Raw genomic sequence first — 26,223 nt, 5'->3', positions numbered from 1 at the left:
ATGAATTATTACTCATTATTTTTATGGTATCTGCAACAATGTCATAACTTGGTTGCAGAAAAGGTCGTTTCTCAACCCTTTGCAATGACCTCTCCATCTCCAACAAGGTCATTGCAACAAGGTCATAACTCAGTTGTAGAAAAGGTCACATTTCTGGTGACCCCTTCAGTCAGGTCATGTTGCTGTCATCGATAAAGATTGATTTTTTAAACATTTATCGTTTTACGACTTTTATTTGCAAAAAAAAAAATGGTACAAGTGGTATTAATTTTTTTCCCCATTTTTTTTTCTTCCAGATAAAACCTAAAACAACAGAAAGTTTGACAACTGAGTGACAAGGTACCTTTGTGTACTGTGCATTATAACAAGAATACCTGCTGCAATAAAAAGATGTGTATATTGTGTATCAGTGAGCGTGTACAAACAAATCGTCAACAAAGAAGAAGAAAAAACGGTGGTGCGAAAAAAAAGTTGCGTCCAACAATTCAGATGACCAATTTGTGGAGTTGACGTTTGTTTTAGATTTAAGTCCTGATCATCGATTGGACGTTTTTATTAGAATTTGTTAACACCTCGTTTCCCATTGGCTAGTTTGGACTGTAATTATGCTGTTGTGTGGTTTGGTAGAACCAGTTGACTTAATTGCAGTTACATTCACTGGGTTGCTATTAGGTAAACAAAAGTGTTCGGGTGACTCATTGTTAGTAATGAGAAGTCACGAATGATAATGCTAAGTCATGAATATTAATGAGTTGTCATTAATATTTATGACTCAAAACTAAACTGTGCCAAACTTGAGGCTCTATATTGTATGAGTGAGCTTGAAATCTAGAAAACAAAAGTTATTTGTACCATTTTTGCTCAAAAGCCTTCTCCCTTGGCTTAAAACTACCAATACAGTAGTTGGCGTCAGAAATAAAAAGCATCCAAAGTAGATAGGTTTCATTGGATGAAATTCTGCACAAACTACAAGTTTGAAATTGCACATTCCCTAAGTTTTCAGCTTGATTGTTGTATAAAGATTTTTAAACAAAATAGTGAACAGGCAGTTGTTGTTTATTTTTTTTCCTTCTGTGATGAGACCCCTTAGTTGGAGTAAATAACCCAGAACCTTCACAAATCCCTTACAGATCGGTGGTCACATGGAAATCAAATTTACGGATGAAAGAAGTTTCACTCGAAATTTTACTTCCGTTTGCTTTTTGTAATTTGCATCAGTATGCTGCGACTGTTTCTCATCTTAGATGATTCATTGTGACAAAGAGGGCGCTATTTACAGGGGAAAGAAACGGTGAGCTTTTTCAAGCTTTGATTTCAGCTGTGGCACTGTTCTCTTTAATAGCAATAGCATATTCAGTGTGACTATTTTTGTGTTGTATGTAAGTAACGGAAATTTTTATGACTAGCTAAACAAAAAATACAAATTTGTACAAAACTTTAATGTGTAGGTTAAAAAGTATCTCTGTCATTGCCAATGTTTATATGGACAGGGAAAAAGAGACTTGTATGTGTTTTGGGGCTAATTAATTGTTTTAAAACAGTGTATAAAGCACATTTTTTGACTTCTGTATTTGTGTTAGTGTAGAAAGTGTAGATTATGATGGTTAAAAGGTTTCATGTTTTAGAAATTGTCTTGAAATCCCTCTCTACCGACTGAAAGCAGAAGCTCAAAATATCCTACTTTTGAGAAATATTCAAGGATGGGAAATTACAGAGTTTTATCTGAGATCAGACTTGTTTTATGTCTGCTTGGTAGAAAAATAGCAGTTATTTTCTTCAGATACCAAGAAATCCTGCTCTTTAATCTAGTTCTCTAGTGCTGAGAATTTTGCTCCGAAAAGCTCCTTAAATCTAGAACTCCAGGGATTACCAAAAGGTGGAAATGCCACTCTTTCAATATTCTGTACTTCCTATATTTTTGTTCCAAGTTTCAGACCTTTTGGTCAGAAATGACTCTCCCCTCTGAATATTAAGCAGAGTCGAGTTTTGTAATATTCACCAAAATAATATAATACAATACAATAAACTAACCACCAGATGTATGAAGTAGCTTGCCAATTGATGTGTACAGGTTTATATGGGGAAAGTATAGTCAAATATTTTGTACAAAAACATGTCCAATTTTATGAAGTATTTATTAAAAGGTTTTTTTTAACCCTTCCTAGAGAATATTTGTTAAGCTGCCATGAAACAAACAAATACATTGCCAAGAAAATATTTACATTCAAAATATTTTCACCCATTTTTTTTAAGAGTCTGAGTCAATCCAATTTTTTCTGAGTCGATGTTTTTATGCTTTTTTATCACAGACGGATATCCAAGCTCAACTTGGAATTTATGTAAAGGCGTTACTTCCTGCATTTTTTATTTATGTTGTATCAAACTCAGATAAATGAAATGAAAAGCAAACAAACAGAACTATATCTTCCTAGAGATTGTTTTGATTTTAACAAGTTTATCAATATTTCTCTTCTGGAACTTCTTTTAACATTTACTACTTGCCATTGTATATTGTATTCATTGTTAATTCAGTGATAAACTAATTAGTGAGAAAATTGTTTCGTTGCAACCTGCTGTACCAACCAAAATGACCTAATGGTATAAATGCAAAAAAAAAAAACCAGGGCCCAATTTCATAAAGCCTGTAAGCACAAAAATTTGCTTAGCATGAAATTTCTTCCTTGATAAAAACAGGACTACCAACAAATTGCCAGGTGATTTTCAGGATAAGCAAACAACAGCTGAATACCAGTATCAAGCAATATGCAACAAATGAAAATTTGGTTGGTAATCCAGTTTTTAACCAGGGAAGAAATTTCATGCTAAGCAAATTTTTGACCCAGAGACTTTCTTGAAGCTTTCAAGAAAGACTCTCCTAGGTCTAGGATATGTACAAGTGGGTCAACTCTTGTACTCAAATAATAAAATTGTCCTACTTTGTTTCCAGGGGCCAAATATCATGCCTAATCTTCTGGGCCCAATTTCATAGCGCTGCTTAACGTTAAGCAAATTTGCGTGCTTACTGTAGCAGAAAAATTTGCTTAAGCCTTAGCATATTTCACAGGTTAGCAGAAAAATTGGGCGGCCATATTGCGTGTTTACCGCGAATTTGCATTGTGACGTCACTTATTTTCGTGCGGTAAGCACCGGAAGGTTAGCATGCCTTTTCGTGTGCTTATGGTTAGCAGCGCTATGAAATAGAAATTGCAAAGTAAGCACAAAATCGGCCGCTAAGCAGCGCAATGAAAATGGGCCCTGGTGAAAATGTGTTTTTAGGGGCAGAAGTGTCAGTTTTAGAAGAACTGAGTTCGAGATGCTATCAAGACAGTCAATTGTGTTTTTTCCCTCCTCCATATAATCATAATTATGAGTCGCCCATTTCTCTTTTAAATATTTATGTAGTATTTAATCTTTATAAGTATAATCTTGCCTGGTAAGATTTCTACCTTTTGTTTTTGATTGAACAAAATCTTGATATTTTGTTATGCAGAGACTCTGAGCCTGAAAAGTAGGCCATTTCATATTTTTATTAATTTTTATGACCAAAACTTAAGATTAAATTATTGTATATCCCTCAACCCTTCCATAGCCCCCCTACCCAAAGACTCCCAACTCTGGCCAAACCATCCTCCTTACAAGAATAACATTTTATTCCTAAAAAAAACTTTCATGTACTTCCTTGAAGCTATCCAAATATTTCTTTTTAATGATAGGACCAAAAACTGTTTAATCCCATGATGTTAGATATTTCCTATTATTTCAAGTTCGTTGTTCACTTGATGAAGATCCTATTCTTTAGTACTTAAAAACAGACACTGTGTGGACGTGTGTAAGTCCACATAGTGTTTTAAGTTCCTACATTATGTGGACATACCTCTGCGGACAAGCTTTTGGATTTACCATTTATGAAGGGTAATTTCAACAAACTTTTAACAAAGCATCTTGCCGGGCCAAACAGTGTTATTTATAGCATGGGCTGGCTGTGTTCTCTTAATCTTTTTTAAAAAGAAATCCTAGCAGTTGGTGGTTTTTGTTTAATTTCAGGACCGAAAATTTGTTAAGGTTTTAGAAACTTTCAACTGACCAAGTAAATTTCTTATGTAGAGATGTAAAAAACATTTTGTGTTGTTAAGTGTGTCTTTTCAGAAAGAATTTTGTAAATTCTTTATTGAAAAAAGAAATAAAAAATTAAAAATGTTGTCTTGTAATTTTGTGCTGCTGATGATTTTTAGGACTTGAAATTTGACGGCCGAGACGAGATTATTCTGTCATTTCTTTAAAAAAAATTGTTCTCTTGAATTCTGTTTTTATCTTACAAGATTTGTGTTTAAATTGAAAAGAAAATTTAAAAATGCTGAATTATATTAGCTTATTTTTCTTGCGATTTTTCAAAAACCACAAACCATTAATTAAATGAACTGCACTCAAATTTTCCCTTAAATTTACAAGGTTGTTTTTATTTTTTCTCGAAGTATATTTCCACAACAAAGAAATTAAACAAATGAAAAATGTACATGTGCATGATACGAATGATAAAAGTCGTACACTAGCATAAACACAAAGAAGTTAAAGGAACACGTTGCCTTGGATCGGACGAGTTGGTCAAAACAAAAGCGTTTGTAACCGTTTTTTATAAAATGCATATGGTTGGAAAGATGTTATAAAAGTAGAATACAATGATCCACACAAGTTTGCCTCGAAATTGCGTGGTTTTCCTTCTACTGTGCGAACTAACATGGTCGGCCATTTATGGGGGTCAAAATTTTGACCCCCATAAATGGCCGACGTGTTAGTCGACGAGGTAAAAGGAAAACCACCCAATTTCGAGGCATGTTTGTGTGGATCATTGTATTCTACTTTTACAACATCTTTCTACCCATATGCATTTTATAAAAAACGGTTACAAACGCTTTTCAAAGACCAACTCGACCGATCCAAGGCAACGTGTTCCTTTAAGTGTCAACATAGTGTTGCACTAGTGTTAACACTTAAAAGTTGGGTGTTTACAAAGCGATACACCAGCATAAACACTTAAAAGTTGGGTGTTCACAAAGTGTTTCACTATCATTAACAGTGTTTACTAAGTGTTACACTAGCATAACCACTTAAATGTTTAGTGTTATCAAATTGTTATGAAAATTTTCAAGATGACAGAACAATTTTAAAACTGTTTCTTGAACGGATGAAGACTCTACCGAACCTACCACTGGCAGACGACTGTCTTATTTTGTCGGTTGACCGCCACGTCTTTGCCTTGTAATTGGAGGAATCAATCTGTCTAAAGCATTAGTTTCTATAGCTACAGCGTACAAAAAATTTTGTTACAAAAATACACTTACATAAATACACAACAAATACTGAATAAGTCAAATAGATAACTTGGACAAGTGTTAACATTTTAATGGAGTATATAAATACAATGCAGGTATTGTTTTTATAGCATTTTACTGCATATAGGTATAAATATCTTTCTTGGTTACGAGAATATTTTAAAAGACAATTTTTTAAGAAAATACTTCCGTTTTTTATGGTCTTTTCGGGAACATTTTCAAATTTTTAAAAGGAGTCACATGAAAGTCACATATCATTGGTCGATAAATTCCTTAATTAAACAATCAAAGTTCAGTGACCTATTTAGGGAGTTTTTGAAAGACGGAAAAATATGATATAAAATTTAGGGATTTTTATATTGCAAATGTTTCATTTGTAGTTGGTAATGGACAGAACGTTTTGACATACTTTACACCTTTTAAAAAATCTCCTGAAACAATTTCTCGGGAAAAGTTCAGGAACAGTTTGAGGGTTTTTCTCTTAACAAAGTACTAATAATCAACTATAAATAAATTGTAAGAAGTGAAAATAACCAAATGAAAAGTACCATTGGCTGATTGGTAGAAATATTACGATAATGTCCCTCAATTGCCAAAAATTCACATTTGTGACAAATTTCAAAATATAGGGAACGGCGACTAGGGAACCAATTACAACTGTTACCCAGAACATAGAATTCTGGTTGGTAACCCATTTTCTGCTAATAAACTCTAGCGCATTCTCAGTTGTAACGCCTTCCCTCTTTTTATCACCATGGCTCCGCCCCTATAGCGGGTAAGTCATTACATTGTCGCTACAACACGTAAAAGCATTTTTTTATATAATTTAAAACGAACAGTGTGGGTTACATTTATGTTACATTAAAAAATATATATTTTGAGTTCATGATAGTCTCTTCATAGACCAGTACTTTAAAGTTCTAAAATAGCGTCCCAATTAGTTGTTGTATTTTACAGTACTTCTTACTACAATGCTATCTAAACACATGTACATTATACAACAATGAATGTAAGCAATATCTTGCCTTCAATTTAGTATCTGTTCAGTGCGCAACCACTTGAGGGCGCTCTTTATGCAAGGTCCCAGTTTCATAAAGCATGTATAAGCACAACAAACATGCTGAGCAGAAAACTCTTGCTGAGCCAAAATATGTTACCAGCCAAAATACCGGACGTTTACCGCCATTGCTATGACTTGTACCCATAGAGCTATATAAAAGTTTTTTACACCCCATTCAATTCTTGCTTAGCAAATTCCTTAATTTTCTGCTAAACAGCTTTATGATCGTGGGCCTGTGTGTTTTTAAAAGAGAGCTGTGGAGTATCCACTTTGAATGAACCATGTGAGGGCGCTTTTTAAATATGCTGCGACTATAATTTTGTGCATTTTAAGTGGTACAAATTTGCGCACTTCATTCTGTGTTTAGCCTGTAGAGGGCGCTCTCTAAGCAACGGCTTTGGATACTACCAAAAAAAATATTAAAAAAGCGGAATTCAATCTACCAGTAGCAAATTGAGGGGGCTATAAAAAACTAAAACTGGGCATTTAAAATAAGCGAAGTCTGAGTTTAAATATCTTAGTCAGAGTTGTATCAAAAAAAAAATGAAGGCTGAATAGCAATAATTTATACTCAAAAAATGGTGAAATATTTGTACTGTACAACCGAAATATGATATTTCATTATCTAAAACATTTGTCTGTTAAAATTGTCCTAAGTTTCTTTATAGGAATAAATCTATCCCTCCAGTAAATTTTTTTCTTTTAAAACAGAACGTAATCTGATCTTAGTATTAAACCCGATGTGAAGAAATGAAAACATTTTCTTCCTCAGAATCTTCTTTTTATGAAGTTGTTAAATGTATCTAGATTTTGGCAATAACATTTCAGAAAATGATAAAAAGAGTAGGTAAAATGGACAGGTTACTTCAAATATTCAGTGTTGATTTTAGCCACAAAGCTTTTACAAAACTATTAGCTGCGACTTATCCACAGGAGGGAGCAGCCATGAGTTGATGGCTACAGCTAGGGTGTGCTAATATCAAATGGTGATCCAGCTGTAGCCGTAGCCTGACCAAATTACCTAAACCATAAACGCCCTGGCATCTCAACAGCAGAATGTACCTCATCCCCCAGGAATAAGAATAGCAAATTTGACTGAAAACCTGTTTTCTTATGATGACTCCCTGGCAATTTAACAGCAAAATGTACCTTTAACCCCCCTGGTATAAGAATGGCAGGTAGATGAGCCTAGATTGCGTAGGATTTTTCTCTGTCGGCTCTTCTGATTGCGCAACACAGACACAGTGAGAACAGCATACCAAGGAGCTGAAAATGAAGGAAAAAAACAAAAAAATGAAAATCACAAAGTTAAAGGTTTCAGCAAAAACTGTCGCAGTATTTTCACTAGAATGTTGAATTCATCCACATTTTATGTTGTGTGACTTTATTTGTAAAGGACTTCAGAATCCTGAAAAATTTAAATTCTCAGACTTAATTCAAATAGGCAAAGTATAAACAAATCTTTCGAGGTCAACAGCCAAAAAGACCATGTTATGCACAATGCTTTGTACCTTATTTCTAGTCCATACAAAATAACTGCAATAGTGATTTTATATCAAAAAAACATGGAAATTGATGGCCAATAAAAAGCAGAGTTGTCAAATCAGACCCAAAATCATGAGACTGCTTCACTGCTTATTCTGCTTAGCAAGAGATATTACTAACCTGTACGCCGCCGATTCCGATAGCGAGCCCGGCCACCAAGACTGTATTGTCTTCCAGCCTCTCAAACAGAGCCACCGCACAACCCTACCAAAGGAAATAAATACATTTTTTTCATTTAGGAGTTTGCCGCCTTTAAGATGGTACTGCACTGTACCCATCCGTAAATCCACCCCTGAAACCACTACTGAGCATGCAAGGTGTCAAAATGCTGTAATAGTCTTCACAACAAAATGGTTCACTCGCATTCAAATGAAGGTAAACCATTGCTTAGACTGACACCTTTGCAGCATAATGCTAATCAGTATGCTTTATTGCTGCTGAAGATAGGGAATATGACATGAGCAGTCAGGTTGATGCAGTGGTTTCTGTTCCTGCCTTTGACCTCTGTTGACCCTGGTTTGAGCTCTGGGCCCAATTTGATAGAGCTGCTAAGCACAAAAATTTGCTTAGCATGCAAATTCTTTCTTGATAAAAACAGGATTACCAACAAATGTTCTATTTGTTGCATATTGCTTGTTACTAGTAATCAGCTGTTGTTTGCTTATCCTGAAAATCACATGGAAATTTGGTTGGTAATCCTGTTGTTATCAAGGAAGAAATTTCATGCTAAGCAAATTTTCGTGCTTAGCAGCTCTATGAAATCGGGCCCAGCCGGAGCCTTGCATGTGGATTGGGTTTTCAGTCCTTACCTGACTGTGTGGGTTTTCCCTATATGGGGTTTCCCTGGTTCATCTAAAACTGCAATTTCTTCATTGTCTTCTCTACAACAAGTTAGTGTGATGTTTCCATTAGGATGCTTTGCCGATTATACAAAGGTTCAGATGATACGTTCTTTTCAGAACTTAGAAGTCTCTTGAACATCAGATAAATCTACTCCGCTGTAGTAGAATAAAGCAAGGCAGTTCTCTAAGAACAAACTCTACCTGGCAAGTAGATACACACATGGTGTTACCGCAAACCTTGATACCTCACCATGCAATGCCTCAAATCCTAGATAAATACCTTGCTGTGAATGGTCAGTCCGAGAGCTGCAAAGATACCGCCAGCCTTTCCACAATCTGTGCTCTCTGTCACACAGCAAGAGTCCGGCACGGATGTCAAAGTCTCACCAGGTGAAACAGGAGTCTTTATCCAATCGTTCGGTCCTACTGCACCACAACACTTGAGCTACAGAACAATAAGTATATAGTAATAATAATAATAATAATATTTATTATTTGAAAAAACACCTTCCATGTCACAGACATCACAACAAAGCGCTGTACAATTAAAACCAATAAAAATACAGAAAATACAGAAAATATATGTTGAAATAGACTGTCTCACATCTGGTAACCGTTTGAGATCACCTAAACAGACTATGCAAGTTTACCATTTGGTACCCTTTCGAGAACCTCCAAACTGACTACGCAAGTCCAACCATTGGTACCCTTTCGAGAGCTTCAAACAAATTTAACAGTTTGTACCCTTTTGAGTCTCAAAACAGACTATGCAAGTTTACCATTTGGTACCCTTTCGAGAACCTCCAAACTGACTACGCAAGTCTAACCATTGGTACCCTTTTGAGAGCTTCAAACAAATTTAACAGTTTGTACCCTTTTGAGTCTCAAAACAGACTATGCAAGTCTAACCTCTAGACCATTTTGAGAACATCAAAACAGACTTTGCAAGTGTAATCTCTAGAATATTTGAGAACATCAAAATATACTTTTTTATCTGCCTTGAATGATTTTTTTTTTTAAGACAAATATTGTTACTTTCAGTACTTACATCTCGTTGCAGTCGATCAACAGCTGTCGTCACAATCGTATTACCCGTCATATAAGACAGTGTCATTGTTTCTTGCATTCCTGAACAGGAAGACGTTTAAGGAACAAGAATGCTTTTAAAATGTCCCATTTCCCTTTGTGTCAAACCCAATAAAGGAACTTCTCCCCCAAAATTGTTCAAATTTGTAGACGGGCCAAAACCAGTTTAATTGCAACATTAGGTGAAGCTTGTGGTTACACCATGTAAAAATCCCCTTTTTTAAGTAGTGTTGGTTCTGCAAAGAACCACTGGTTGACAACTCGTGTTCCTATCAGTATGGTTTGATCGTCTTCAGGAGAACCCATGACTCTATTGCTGAGTACTACCTCGTTAGAGATTAACTGATGCTTAAAAGTGTTGAAACTTTGGATAATCTACAAGACCTACCTGATTCAACAATTCCTTGCAGTTTTTCCCTATTCAGGTAGCACCAAACTCCGCCCCCTACTTCAGCAACACAGATCAGCAGCAAGAAAGTGAAGAACTAATATTACAGGAGAGAAGGTTTAAAAAGTTGAGCGAGTAGAATAAGCTGTCGCAAGCTGCTTAACAAACAAAAGGACCTATGGTATAAAAGCAAAAAATAGTCAAGTCAACCCTTGCAGAGTCTCCAAGGTGATGGTCAATTGCATCAAGTTTTGAGTTCAGTCTTATTTTGAGTTTTGAATTGAGTGTTACATCGATTTTTGGGTCAAATATTGACGGACTTACTACATACCATGCCAAGGAGAACTGTATTCTCCATACAAGCCCCACAGCATCCTAGGAATCCAACAAGCATCATCAAACCCCCAATCCCGATGATGACATAAACGGCAATGTTGTATTCTTGCAGATCACCCGATGCTGAGGCATATTGCTGGACGTTGGGTTCGAAACAGAGCCATAGACCAACGCCAAGAAGTGCGCATCCACATAACTGTAAAGACAAAACAAAAATCTGAAGTTTAAAACCAAATAATGAGCATTTTACTTGGAAAGGAAATGTTTCTTTTTGCTAAACAAATACTTTGAAGACAGCTCTTGATCAATAAACTCCATTTCATTTTACAATTACCGAGCTCAAAAATGTGTAATCAGTTTGACTACAGAATCCATTCAAATTGCACTGAGGATCTTAAACACCTATAAAATTAGCTAGAATTCTCTCCCAATAGTTCTGCTGGCTAGTTAAGTATTGAAAAGCATCCCTAATCAACTACCAGAACCTTTCATTTTAAGCTGGACAATTAGCTAAGTTACTCCTTCGTGAGTAAGAAAGGAATTTGTTGTCAAAGAATAGTTCACTCAAATGTGCCCAGCCTGTGAATATAGAAAAGCACTTATTCTCTTTCCCTGTACATTAAGCTAATAGCTACCCACATGCTGAACTCATTATGGTACACACATTGCAATGAGTGTAACTTGACCCAACCCTGTGTTTATTCTATTTCTTTACTAATTAACATGAGAAGTGAACTCAGAATTTATGAACAGCACATGTGTCACTTTCATCAACTTCTAAAAAACATGTTTTCATTTCAAGTTAGTAGAGTTGCAATTTTTTGTTTGATGGCCTGACATTTTGACCCTAGAACATTGAAGTGGAAATACATGAATAGAGAGAGAGAGAGAGAGAGAGAGAGAGAGAGAGAGAGAGAGAGAGAGAGAGAGAGAGAGAGAGAGAGAGAGAGAGAGAGAGAGAGTGAGAAGCCCACAGAAAAAACAAGGGGTAAACAATGAGTATGGAGATCAGGGGGTTGGACCTCCATGGTTGGAGGAAAGGACCTCAAGAAGTTGGAAACAAAGGGAACAGTCATAAAGGATAAACTTGTTGACAAACTTATGAAACCTTACATCAGTATGAAGACTCTTCATTATATAGGTATATTCTTGCCAAAATACACCCTTCTAAACAAAACTTTCCCCCAAATGTTCCCTTCAAATGTTGGTATATTTCTTTCCTCCACGATTTCTCAAAGTTGTTAAATTAAAAATAGCTTTAAAAGCTGTTGTAGACTGCTTACCAACCAAAAGGACCTATAGAACAGACCGAACAAAATAGTAAGTGATCTGACGTTTCGACCCTAGCAACATATTACCTCAAAGACTCTAAACATAAAGCCACTAATAAACTATTCCTGATTGTTTCCAGACTTCCAGATTAGATTTTTTGTCTGATTCCAAGCCAGTCCCTGAATACCATTAATGGCTACCTTGAGCCAAGCCAAGTCACCCATGGCAACCAACATTCTTAGATGGCAGGGTCTGTGGCAAACCAAGGGGTAATAATGAGGGGCTGGGTGTACAAAAACCCATAGGCCAACATGATGTGGAGGAACAAGCACCAACTGCCCAAACTCCAAACCAAACAACCACATAGTTGAGCACAGAGGTCAAATAAACTTGTACAAGTCCCCTGATAACTCCCCCCCCCCCCCCCCCGGTTAATATCCACAAGTATGGTCCAAGTGCTTTTTTAGCTCCAACATAGAAAGTCTAGCCTAAAATAACACCATATCAAACAAAAAACAAATATTCCTCACAGTATTTCCCTCTTTTACATAATAGTTTTAGTTGAACATCTCTCTCTCAAAAAAGAGACTTACAAACCAAAGTTTCAAGTCAAGTCTACTGATCGTAAAAACAAAAGTACAAACTCACAAGCCCCAAGGCTATTTTCTAGACAGGATTTTCAATGTGGGCTCAGGATTTCCTGTTCTAGAGCGGAGGTTTCAGATAAAAACAACACCCAGTAAAATAATCAAATCAGAACCATGAGGCAGACCATCTACAACGTTGTACAAATAAAGTTCACCAGGGCCATTGGCTTGCCCTCTCCAACTTCCTCAATACAAGTACGAATTTTGACGTAATTTTATTTGTTCCAACAAGTTAGAGACAGTTAAACTAAACCACCAATTAGATCCATCTCTTACCATTAGGGCCTTGTCACAGCTTGCAACTGTCGACCAACTGCCTAGCTAGCTACACTTTTTCAAACAGTGTCTTACATTACAAACTATCCCCAAGATAACTAAAAGAAAATTGGCATGAGAATATTTTGCCTTCGTGTAGTTTGCCTGGAACGGGTTGACTGTAAACTGCCTCTTGGTGTGATACAGCTTTGCTTGAACTCAGTGATCATGATGTCGATTTCAAAAAGATGGTCCTAAGAATTGGGTCTAGTCCTAGAGTTATTTTTTAAAAACTTAAGGCTAGTCCTACAAGACTTTTTGTGAATACCACCCAACATGAGTTGAGGAAACTTCAGAATCTATGTAACAGCAAGCAGTACATGTCTGGTTTGATTCAGGGAGTCATAAACAAAATTGACTTGTTTAGGAATAATTTCCTACATCAATTGAAAGTTACTCCGCTGTAAATCATGCAAGATGGGTGTGTCTCGACTTGTCAGTACGAGCAAGGAGGTAGTTGAAAGGTCACTGTGCTACTCCAGGCACCAGAGACCCTTTGTGCCCCCCCCCAAAAAAAACCCACAGTCTTCAGTACCTGTATAAAAAATACGGCCATAAATTAAACAGGGTCTCTAAATTTCTATTTCTCTACCACCATGATTCAACACACTCAAGCAAATCCTTACTGAGTGAGATCAGCCATGATCAGCCAATGCAAGGTCAAAGTTCAAAGGTCAGTACCACATTCTGTACTTGAACCCTCTGAGTCTCAACAAAGTTGTGTTTAGTCCATTAACGTAAACAAGTGCACACTGTGCACCCCGAAACAGCAAGACACCTGTTTTGAACTCAGGAAAACATTCACACACTTTCAAGTCAACCAATAGAGCAAGTTGATAAATGATCCGTTTATAATATTAATCATCTGATAAAGATATAAAACACACCACAAACAAATCATTTTTGAGCAAGGCTGAGTGGATTGTTCTTTAACAAGTTACTGCTATCAAACAGGAACAACTAGTAAGAGGCCAAGGTAACATGGTGCCTAGTCTGTTTGGACACTATTTGTAATTACCCAAAATAGTTAGCATAAAAACTTACAAATGTACTTGGTAAAACCATGGTAAAACAAGCAATGGGGAGCTATTTACAGTATAAAACATTGTGAGAAATGGCTCCATCTGAAGTAACATAGAGTTATTTTATTACTCAAATGTAAAAAGACTTCAGGCATCTGACACACATAAGTTTGTACAAAAAGGGTGTTTGCTCTTTCATTTTTCTCTTGCAACTTTGATGACCAACTTCTTCAGTCGTCTGTTCTCCTAGAAATGGATTAGTCCACTGTGTTTTTACACACACAATCGACACAGGTTCACTTGTCAAACTTGTTTATTTAGTTAAGGGAAACTGCTACCAATGTGAACTACAACAGCGAGCGTTTTTAAACACTGTTCCCACACTATTTTCACTTGATCTCAAAACACAATAAGCAATCGCAACACCATCCCTTCATGTCCCCAAGTTACAAATCAGTTAACCAGACAAAACGTTCCACGGAATATGACTGAATTTTCACTGGCATACGGCATACACCACTTTATTAGTTTCCCCATAGAGCTAGGACCTAGCTATATGGTTTCCATTGACTCCCCTCTCAGCGCTACTTCTAAAGTTGCAAGACTGCTTCCCCAGGGGCTGAACTTGCAACAATTTGTCCTTGAGTTTCAGACATGGTGTTCAATAACTCAGGACTTTATAGCTCCATGTTCAGGACTAACGTAACAATCAAAGGGGAAAGTAGGTTGGAGGTTGACAAAAACTGCCAAAATACTTGTGTTTTTAAATATATTTTTTTTAGTGGACTGGACACATTGAATACTGTTGTGTGAATTCAAAAGAGACATAAACAAACTCTTGTTTTTAAAAAGCAAAACATATTTTTGTTCTTCATTTTGAATACTAGGAATGTTACATATTTAAAACAAAAACAAAGCACAGATTGTGTGTAAAAGCAGAGTACTGCAATTTTCTTCTGTGCATAATTGACTTTATTTAAAGCCATTGGACACTTTCGGTAAAGAATTTTTTTTTAAAGTTCACAGATTTACAAATAACTTACAGGGTTTACAGAAGGTAATGGTGAAAGACTTCTCTTGAAATATTATTCCATGAAATGCTTTACTTTTTGAGAAAACATTTAAACAATATCAATTCTCGATAACGAGAATTACGGATTTATATTAAACACATGTCATGACACGGCGAAATGTGCGGAAACAAAGGGTGGGTTTTCCCGTAATTTTCTCACGACTCCAATGACCGATTGAGCCTAAATTTCCACAGGTTTGTTATTTTATATATAAGTTGTGATACAAGTTACAACATTTGATACAAGGAAATGGTTGTTGCAATTGTTCAACAACTTACAATTGATTACCTTTAAGAGGAAACGAACCTTGATAGAGTTTCATTTTCTGATTTCGATTTCACTTTCCTTCTTACATTGCAGACAAAGAATGTGATAAGTTTAACCATTCTGTACATGATGACAGTTAGTTAATAAAGGGAAGGTATAAGTTTGACAATCACTCTTAAATTAATGACAGTAAAAACTACTTGTTGGAATAGAAGTACAGCAGCTTTCGATAGTATAAAACATTTTGAGAAAAATTTCAATTCGAGGTAGTGTAGTTATGTAAATCATAAGTTCTTCTACCCCACAATTTGAATCTGAGAAGCGTTACTGCGATTGTGTATTCCTTTTAGGGGTTGTACATGGCTTTCAGACAAATTCGCTCCGGATTTTCAGCAATATCTCAAAAAAGTGACTATACATTTATATAGGATTAAACCAACCGAACGGTCCAAAAACCAGAGAAACACATTGTCTTTAACTTTGATCATTTGTGTGGAAGAAATGTTTGAGACTGCCCTTCTTGTAAAATGTGGCTGACATGTCTGAGATTTAATTTACAGGATTACAAATAACTTCTTTAAGACATCTGCAGTAAGGAAGAAGGCGGGGGCGGGGATTGAATTACTGGAGAAGAAGTCTGATATGATAAATATATTATTTGGCTAAGTGCCAAAGTCACATTCATGACATTTAGCAGTGTCTTAGGTCTCCACTGAGATCTCAGTCTAAGACTGTAGCCCTTTTCACATGACTAAAAAAAAACATTCCTGGTGAAATTTTCTCAATGTTTTGTTGTCGGTATAATTTAATCAAATGAGCTTTGTGTGAAATAAAGACAGCGATTCGGATTATTCTATGCGTAGACATAATCGTTCCGGACTGTCGGTGATATCTCAAAAACCCGATCACCTTTTAAAATAATTTAAACTAGCAGTGTAGTTTTATTCAATAATAATTGGTATCTATATTTTTAGCGGATTAAAACAATCAAACAAACGGTTCAAAATCCTTTTTCTGTAAAGAAAGCGCAGAGAGAAAAATGTCATTCATGGATTCATTTGAATGGATGATTCGCTCCAGCGGCGAGGATTTCAAAATGTCATCAGTTTCATCGTTCCGCTCTGTTTATCAGGGCTCAGTAGACCATAGCATCTTAGTCAAGTACCCTGAACACACTGTGGCAATTATAGTTCTTAATACAAAAAGGGGCCAGACTACTTCTCCTTCTAGCCTCAATTTGAACACATTAGTTTAGTTGAATGGGATAAAAGAAAGATGGCCAAGCTGTTATCAGAATTTATTATAAAAGGTGGAAATGTCAATTTCAATAACCTCCAGCTGGAACTTGATCATTATCCTCAGTAATCTAGATCAAAAAGCAGGACTGGATTTCTTTATAATCTTGAGAAAATGTCAGCTGTTGTTTTCTCACACCTAAGTCTGAATTAATGTTTAGTCTTACATTTCTCATAGTTCCTGTCTGCAATGGTGTACAGAATTCACATAAACCACAGACACAGTGTTTCATTCCCAGTAATGAAAACTCAAGTTACCAATAACTCGAGTTTTCCCAATGAATCAAGTTTTACCAATAACTCAAGTTTTCCCAATGAATAAAGTTTTACCAATAACTCAAGTTTTACCAATGAATCAAGTTACCAAATAAATTAGTTGTGCATTGAACTGTGACTATGACATAACTGTTCAAAATAGAAAAATTGTTAGATCAGGAAATCATAAAAGTGATATTTTCGGTTCTGCGAAAAAACTTAAGGAACGGGCCTAAAAAGAGTATGCCGACATACTTTGTACTACTTATAAACACTAAAATAAGGTACAAATCTCATGAAAAGTATGCGGTGCGATTATATTATTGTAACCCTCCATCCTCCCGAGGACTCAATCAACTCAAAACTCCTGCAACGATGAAACTTTTTTAACAACTTCTTAAATTTATATAGCTTTTCGTAGAGGTTATACATTTACATATCGCAGGGAAACACAGAAACAAGAGTCAACCATAAAACTAAATTGCGATTAGACCTACTAAACCACAAACACACTTTCCTGGGTCCATCAAAATTCTGAACCAAAAAGCCTAGAAGAACCGAAGAATAAAAATAACTGAAGTTGAACTGCGACCAAAGAACCCTAACTCCACAAGCTCTATTCACAAAATGTTTTTTACAATTTTTAACAACTTACCCAAAACAAAAAGTTGAATGCAAACATCAAATACTTGACACATGCCACAAAACCCGACACAGCCATTTCGGAAACAAGTTTTCTTTTCAATAAAATCCAGAGAGAAATAAAAAGACCACTGCGCCAGCAAGCCGCAAAAAGAACACCCACTCTCCAGAACGTCTCGGCAACTAATGAATTATTGATATCCAACATAGGGTGAATTTCAATTATGTTTATCACGTGAAGCCCAAATGGGCGCATAAACAATGAAACACAAAAACAAACCCCAATAAACATTAACCACACAAACGGCGATATAAGCCGCTTTGTACGGCTACAAATGCGCCATTTCTATACGAGCGTGCGCAATTTTGCGGTCTGCTGATAAAAGAGCATAGGACGTCCCGCTATGATTGGCTTTATTGTTTTTAGTGACCGTCTAAAAATAAACACAATGCAGGATTTGGTTGCTTGAATTTTAATAAAACAATGTTGAGTTTCCTGGTGGTGATTGTTACCACGGAGATGGAACAATGTTAAACTCCAGAGTAAATATTTGCACTTGTTTAATAGGGTGTCGTTTGTTTGTTTGTTTGTTTGTTTGGGTGTTTGTCTGTTTGTTTTCTTTTGTAGATTGTGCGATGTTTTTCTTATCTTCCTTGTTCGCCATTGGTCATTTAGTGCCCTGTATGCACAAGTTGAAATAATTAATGGCATGTTGTCGACAAAATGTGTATATTTCAGTTTCGATTCAAACAGTTCGGTGTTTCCCGGTGATGCAATGAATGGTCCTTGCTTTTCATTTTTTGAACTTGGAACCCGAGATAATAAACGGGAATTTGCAATAACAATAATGTTCTTCCAGAAAAAAGTGTTGTTTAAAATTACATACGCACAATATTGTCAAAGTTTTTCAGAAAATATAAAAAATAAAACTTTATTATAGCATGCATCATTAGTAAGGTAGGGTTTGCCTATAGCACCATTTAAAAAGAGATTTTCACATATCAGTATCACCATGTGAAAATCTCCTTTTTTGAAGAGTTTTGATTCCGAAAACCATGCAAAGTTTTAAGAAGCTTCATCATGAACACTCCAACTGTTCAGTGATTATTTATTCACTTGTTTTCCTCGCAAGTATTTTTTTAATTCACCCGACGCATTGAATTATGTTCCTTTTTATTTGTTATAAAACAGTTTGGGGAATCCTGCTGTACTTTCCCAACAGTGTTTTATCAGACTTCCGCTGTTTAGATATCCTACTTAGTTCCCATATTATCTGACGTCAACACAGTGAATGAGTCGGCCATCTTTTTTTGGTAATTTCGAAAGAAAGCTCTTCATTAGTGTTGGGACTGTTCTGGGCTTGTAGCGTCATAATTTATGCAGATCTATATTTGGGGAAATAGCAAGCAGGGTCTATGTGTGGTCCTTTCTCTCTGACGTGCAAAATCAGAAACCGAGAGTTGATTTCGACTTGATTTCGATAAAGCATGTTTATAGGCGCAAGAGATCCAGCAAACGCTCAGTGTCATACCGCCCTCTACCGTGCATTTACGTAACGGTTTTTCATGGAAGTTTGTGGGGAACAATAATTTCTAAAGAGAAAAAAAAATAGTTGAATGATGATAACAAAATGTTCTAAATTATGTTTTATACAGTGTCTGGCAGCATTCTGCAGTTTTTTTTTTTTTAATCCATATCATTTTGAGATTAAAATTCCGATCTCTTAAAAAAGATAAATAAACTATGTTTGATTTTGACAAAATATTCCTCTCCCCACATTCAAGCAGCTCAATTACTTGGAAATAATGGTTTAATTCATTCAATGTACCATTATTAACATAGCTTAGGCGGCAGCCTGCCGCATGACGTCAAACTTTATGGTAGTTATAGAGTGCCTAGGGCGCCGCCTATGGCCAGCCATATCTGTCAAATTATTGTTTCAAGCAGACACAAAAATTTAGACCAATGTTTTTTTTAGGAACACAATGACGTCCTCAAAGGCATATAATAATGTACGGAATTTGCATCAGAGTCGACCGTATGCAGATTATATACAAACAATGGAAATACAAACGATTAAAGGTGAAGTTTAGGCTTACGTTTTGGTCTTTGGGATCGTTCATTTTGTTCTAACCCTGTAAATGTAACAAAGCCAATACAATACAAAATCACCGGTGAAAATTTCATTTTCAAATCGTGGTAGCTTATTAAAATAAAGCTCAATTCATATGACCAGCTATTTGCTGTAATAATTACTCCAGAAATGACGTCACACCGTTGCAAGTTGCAGTAAATCACTGAAACGCTGACAATAAATTATTGACAAAATATGTGAGAGCTCCATCGGATGGGGAGTTAATGCTTAGGGTTGGCATGGTGATTTTCGGCAGATGCTAGAGGGCGCATGTCTAATCATCTGCAATCACGAATTTGCAGAACCTTACAGTGACACTATCGAAAGAAAATCACGAAGCCATTTCATTGAGCCAACCTCAACAAATAAAAAGGCCACCGCACTATCGGTCCATGTTAAAAAAACACTTGATTTGCCAGCCAAAGAAACTCCACCACTAAAGTGGCACACTGCCTTGAGAACATCACAAAATTGCTCCTTATCTTAAAGACAAGTTGTTCATGTACAAAAACACCTACTGTTTTTTGTAATTAGTGAGATAGTGATACAAACAAACACAAAAAAACCTGAAATTTGCCTCTTGAAACACAGTCAGCGAAACATCCAACATTCTGTAGAGTCAATCATGAATGGTTCTACAACATAGCAGTCCGTTTTCTGACAGTGTGAATGACCCCTTTCTATGCTAAATCCGTTGTTATGTCAGATCGGAGTTGTTTTACCCTTCCACTTTCTTACGCTGATTTATAAAATCCAATCTCGTTTAAAATAATGCAAAACCATTCAAATTTAATAATGTTAAGTGCATAGAACAGCAGTCAAGATCTGTAATTAGATTCAACGCTAGACTTTAAGACGCCAGAGCGCATGCCCACTGGCGAAATATCGAAGGATAATAATTAGCCTGGTGGACAGCACGTTTTAAAGGTGTGTAGTCACCATGATCTTGCTCCATGTGTTCGGTAATGGTTAAAGCCATTGGACACTTTCGGTAAACAGTATTGTCCAAGGCCCACACTTCGTGTATCACAATTTCTATATAAAATAACAAACCTGTGAAAATTTAGGCTCAATCGGTCATCGGAGTCGGGAGAAAATAACGGGAAAACCCACCCTTGTTTCCGCACGTTTCCTCGTGTTATGACATGTGTTCAAAATAAATTCGTAATTCTCGCTATCGAGAATTGATATTGTTTTAATGTTTCTCAAAAAGTAAAGCATTTCATGGAATAATATTTCAAGAGAAGTCTTTCACCATTGTACCTTCTGTAAACCCTGTAAATTATTTGTAAATCTGTGACCTATTTTTCTCTACTGAAAGTGTATAATGGCTTTAAGGAACTGATTCTCATTTTAAAAAAACAGGACCATGCTATTTTGCCATCTGTTTTATTTTCCCAACTTTACTACGTGTTTGGCATTTCTTGATAATATTTATAATTATGCCTTGAAAAATAGAGGATATATAATGTACTTCCTCATTAACCAACGATGTACCATCCCTATATGATATATTTCTTTAAAAATCATGAGACACCATTCCTGTTATATTTGTTTCTTTAAATCTATAGAGGGTATGAACAATGTATGATTTCGAACTTAATGATCATTTATGATGAAATAGAGGACTAATGAGTAATCTCAAACAATGGTTACGGATCTTTCTTAAAGACAGTGGACACTATTGGTAATTGTCAAAGATTAGTCTTCACAGTGTTGTATCTCAACATATGCGTAAAATAACAAACCTGTGAAAATTTGAGCGCAATTGGAGTTGCGAAGTTGCAAGATAATAATGAAAGAAAAAAACACAATTGTTACACGAAGTTGTGCGCTTTCAGATGCTTGATTGTGAGACCTCAATATCTAAACTTGATGTCCCGAAATCAAATTTGAGGAAAATTACTTCTTTCTCAAAAACTACGTCACTTCAGAGGGAGCTGTTTCTCACAATGTGTTATACTATCAACCTCTCCCCATTACTCATAATCAAGTAAGGTTTTATGGTAATAATTATTTTGAGTAGTTACCAATAGTGTCCACTGCCTTTAAGATAAATCCAACAAAAAAATGCAAATATGGTGATGAATATTCCCTTTACAAACGAAGGGAGAAATTAATCATCTCTATAGCTACACCTCAGTATACCTGAGAAGGTTCATTCTCAAAAAGCGCGGCAAAGTGAATCATCAAAAGTACATAAGACCTCTAGGGGTCGACTCTACATTAAACATTTTATTCGACATCCAATTTATTCGAATACGTAGAATGCATTTATTCCGAATAATTCAGGCCTGAGTCATCGGTCATCAATCAGCGTTACTCCAATTGAGAGGAGGACTGGAGTCGATTACTTTGATATCGGGGTCGATTATAAATGTATCCGAATACACACACGTGTAATTTGCCCTCCATAAGGTTGTGGAGTCGACTCTACATCTTATTCGATTTTAAATACTCGACTCAATAAACTAAGTCGATTACATTTACATCCCGATCGGTAACAAGAGTAAGAAACCTTACTCTTGTAGTTACCCCCTCAATAATAAAACATTACGGAGTCGACTCTCCATTGAATTCGACTTTTAATACTCGAATCAATCCACGATGGAATCGATATTGACGCCTCTGAAATTCTCCGAATACAAACACACGTAAATCAACAATGAAAACACTGTTATCAGAAAGGTTGTAGTGTCGATTTCTGCGTCATAACTCGACTTTAAAATTAACCGAATATAAAAGCGCCAGAATGATGAAGACTTTGTCATCAAGAAGCTTTGTCCACTAATGTTATACAATTACGATTTACAGCTGTATCTAAAGCGAACATATCATCATCAGTAAAGCCGTATCAGAGACCCTTATGTCGGCACAGGGGCCTGTCAAGTGATTTGGCCCCTTGGCACTTTATCTAATTAGACTTCGCATCTGGGGACAAGACCCAATTTCATTGATCGTATGTGCTTCAAACACGTTTTAGTTAGCTTTCTAAGCTTGCTTTAGCTTTCTAGCTTGCTTTTAGTTTAGCTTGTATACTGCTTGATTATAAGTGTGCTATGCTTGCTTTAGCTAAGATACCCTATATTGTAGAAAGTAAGACATTGGTTGCAAAATCACACTTTTTTCCCCGCGTTATTTCACCGTTTAATCGGGCACACACAAAACGAAACAAAGATGAAGTACATTGACATTAAAACAGGAACTTACACAAACAACTAAAAACTTAACTAACCGACCACCCTCTCTGGAATTTAATTGCAAATATTTTGACAATGGAAACTCCTCTCAATAAGGGAAGTTATTTCCTTATTGCCTTCATTTTCTATAAAAAGCATTCGTAAAAACATCACGTTCGGTTTCATAGATCATCACTGAGTGGAAGTCTCACATTTTCATTTCAGAGTTATACATAAATTATTATAAGTGTATTATTAGCGTAACTCTGATGACCAATTGAAATACAACTGTCGCACGTTTGTTGTTTTAAATATAATATGCTCATAATGTTGGAGTCAGGTAATGATATTAGGCAATACTAACATGCACAACACTATTTGTGTTTAAACAACGCATAGTTGGCATGCTTGGTCCAATATTGACCTGAATGTGATTTCATCCGGTCCAGTATTTACCCTACATATATTGCCCTTAAGTCAACACATATAGGTCAGATGTATTGCGGTCAGAAAAACCAGGTCAAAATATGCATCCCCAAATTGAGGTCCAATATCAGTTCACGAGGTCAGTAATAGCTATAGCCACGTCTAATATTAACCCTCCATTATTGCCCAGAGTTCAGGTAAAATAAAATTTAATACACTTAGGTCTTATGTAGTGGTAAGCAAACCAGGTCAAATATTCACTCCTAAGGTAAATCCAGGTAAAAAAAAAGTGTTCACAAGGGGTCAGTAATAGCTAACCAGGTCCAATATTTACCCCATTATCGGGGTTCTGCAAGAACAGTTCTAAAGTCCATGTATGTCAATATAATGCCCTGGGCCTGTCATTTGCACTGGCAGCCACGTTCTTTTATCACAGAGCGTCTCCAACGAGCTGTTTATACACGTCTTCGATTCAACAGTCGCAATGGGAACAACTTGCCCAAAAAGACTTTACCGAGGGAACATAATGAAAAAAAGCATCGAGGGTCGCGTTCCACGCCGTGAATCGGTGCTCGATGACCGGCCAGATTTTGTGCCCTCGAGGGTGCAATAAACCGCTGTCATTATGCGAGAGTGGGCAGTCGGAAATGTCCCGGAAAATGAACAATAAATCAAGCAGCAATCTAAGGAGGAGTGGGCATCTTAGACGAGTCATCAGCCTGCTATATGTAGGCTATTTACATTCAACATTCCTCAATAATAAAAAATATTCAGATCAATTTGAAACTATAGTTTTTCTTTCCGCACCCTATGTTTGAAACAATGTCGTTGTCGTTTGTTGTTTCTGCTCTCCCTTGTGGCTGTTTCATTGTGATTTTTTTTCCGAGAGGGATAAGTATTTCACTGCACGTCGTGTTTCGTACATATCTCCTCGATCACACATCCGACTTATTGCGGAGTTTTCCAGGCTAGAATATTTACCAGAATCTCCGGTCTGTTATCGGACCATCGTGGGATTCTGAATGTTCAAGCAGCCAAACACCGAGATATTAAAGAATAACAAATGACACTGGTCAGATCTCCTGGGCTTCAAGACGCCTCAGTCTCATTCCACTCGAAATATTCATCCTCGTCGACTTATAACCATGTAGTAGAGTAGGCCTAGATAATGTTGTCCTTGTGATACCAAAGACGAAGATAACTTATCGGCCTGGGCGACTAGTGAAATTTACTACTCGACTATCAATGATTAATGTTGAAAGAGATAATGTCCACTTGAATTGTTTGGTTTAATTGACTTGTTTTCATAGACTATTCCCTTGCTTTAGTGACTATGTAGTCACCAGCCTTGTTGTGGAGGGTACTGTGGAAGTATGATCGCTAGATGGTTAGAGCTATCCGGGGGGGGGGACTGGAGGAAACACAGGATTGCATAATAATCGGGTGACTGCACTGAATAATTTGGATATCAACAGTATGTTTAAATTATGTCGCTACCTTGGGAAAAATAGTATGGCGCCATTTTATGGAATTGTAACTTCCATTGCAAAGATGTACCAAGTATACGTGGAACGTGACTGGAGTTGCTAAAAAGGTTACTCTCTCTCTCTCTGACGTCTTTATTTAACGGCCGGGATTTGAATGCTGATAAGCTGCACGTGCATCTCGTTTCAACCCGAGGTGATTCCCTCTAGTAGAGCTAGGGAGGGTCAATATGTAACGCAACACCATTCTTGATAAGGACTTGATATTTGCGTGGATACGACTAGAATTGACTTGCTGAAGATGAGTTGTATGTTTCAAAATGGAGGCCTCGAGAAGGAGGCCAAAAACAATGCACGAAGCAAGGAGTGAAAGATCACAAAACGCTCATAAATGTGAGATTTTGAATCCTGAAAATGGTTTATAAGTACCAAAAAAGGAAGAAAAAAAATGTCACAAAAGCTCAAATGTGACATTAAGATACCTGGAAATTGATTTTATGTATGAAAACGGGAACAAAAATCACATTCAAATATTAAGAATTGTTTAAGGTGTGCGTGCTTGGACGAATATTACCCACAGAGGGCGTCCTACAAGTAATTAATACTTTTGAGATGCCGACCGAGTCGACTTTTCACCCCAGCTGCTGTAACAGTATCTTGACAAAGTGCACTTTCACGCCATGCTCTATTAACACTTCGTCTTTTTCTTTAAAGCAACTAAAATTCCAAAATCATCCAGAATTTTTTTCCCACGTGTTTATCTCTTGAACGCCATCTGTCTTGGAAGATATTGAATTCCAACATTACTTTAATCCTTTCAGTCGAGTTTGACATTCTACCCCGTACACTTTACCCACAAGTACTAAACCTCGATGCTATTTTTAAAGGAATACCTCTGCAAACTATTCGTTACACATTCAAAATGATAGGCCTCTATTTTGACCCCAGGGTCACGACACGAGGTCATGACCCCAGGCCACACACCTGACACGTTTTCACCTGCCGTGAGCCAATTTGTATCTCACCACGCAAAATGTCAAGTAGCAAAACAACGTTGGTTCTTTTTATATCAAGTCATGCAACAATGGCGATAAACGTATGAGGAACCTGGCTGGTGTCCAAAACACCGACAGTGAAAATACATAGTACAGAGGATATCCTGGTACTCTGCGCCATAATTAAGGTCAACACAAGGTTTTTTCTCTTTTTTTTTAACGCAGTGGTTTAAATTAATCTCTAAAAACTGCAACATGCACTATAGGTGACCTGACGTAGCTATCTCATCATTCTTACATGTAAACTTTAGTTTGGGAAAAGAACAAAACACACAGAAAATGCATTTTTAGTGTGTGAGTTTCCTTTGCCCACAGGTTGAATCAGTGGTTTCTTCCCATTCTTTTCACCTCTGTGGACCCCGGTTCGAATCCAGTTTCAGACCAGACCCTTTCATGTATTGGGTGCGTTCGTTTAGCTTCCCTGGGTCGACCCCGGTGTGTGGCGGATTTTTTCCCCAGGACGAACGTGGGTAATTATCTGCTCACGTTCGTCCTAGAAAAAAAAACCCGCCACACACCGGGGTCGACCCAGGGAAGCTAAACGAACGCACCCATAGATTGGGTTTTCA

At 36.7% G+C, this 26,223-nt stretch overlaps 2 protein-coding genes across 3 annotated transcripts in view; one reads left to right on the top strand and one right to left on the bottom strand.

Moving 5' to 3' along the window:
- LOC139953884 (CD151 antigen-like) overlaps positions 1–4,623 on the top strand; it is a 42,055-nt gene extending 37,432 nt beyond the window's left edge. Inside the window, exon 11 of the mRNA XM_071953476.1 lies at positions 297–4,623. The gene's annotated coding sequence lies outside the window, so the exon portion shown is untranslated. The remainder of the gene's footprint in view (positions 1–296) is intronic.
- A 231-nt stretch (positions 4,624–4,854) lies between these two features.
- LOC139953842 (CD9 antigen-like) overlaps positions 4,855–26,223 on the bottom strand; it is a 51,082-nt gene continuing 29,713 nt past the window's right edge. Inside the window, exons 1-7 of one of the 2 annotated variants that reach the window (XM_071953418.1) lie at positions 17,389–17,547; positions 10,583–10,783; positions 10,252–10,348; positions 9,826–9,905; positions 9,058–9,222; positions 8,056–8,139; positions 4,855–7,656 (exon numbers count right to left, since the gene is read on the bottom strand). In XM_071953418.1, coding sequence (XP_071809519.1) covers positions 7,579–7,656; positions 8,056–8,139; positions 9,058–9,222; positions 9,826–9,905; positions 10,252–10,348; positions 10,583–10,783; positions 17,389–17,454 — 771 coding nt within the window. In that variant the 5' untranslated portion in view covers positions 17,455–17,547 and the 3' untranslated portion in view covers positions 4,855–7,578. Of the gene's footprint in view, positions 7,657–8,055; positions 8,140–9,057; positions 9,223–9,825; positions 9,906–10,251; positions 10,349–10,582; positions 10,784–17,388; positions 17,548–26,223 lie in introns of those variants that run through there. The other variant, XM_071953417.1, reaches the window with a different exon arrangement.

This window comes from Asterias amurensis, chromosome 22 (assembly GCF_032118995.1).
Source record: "Asterias amurensis chromosome 22, ASM3211899v1".
In the NCBI taxonomy this organism is placed as follows: Eukaryota; Metazoa; Echinodermata; class Asteroidea; order Forcipulatida; family Asteriidae; genus Asterias; species Asterias amurensis.
The sequence above is the reverse complement of the archived record's forward strand: the minus strand, read 5'-3'. Positions and strand labels throughout refer to the sequence as shown.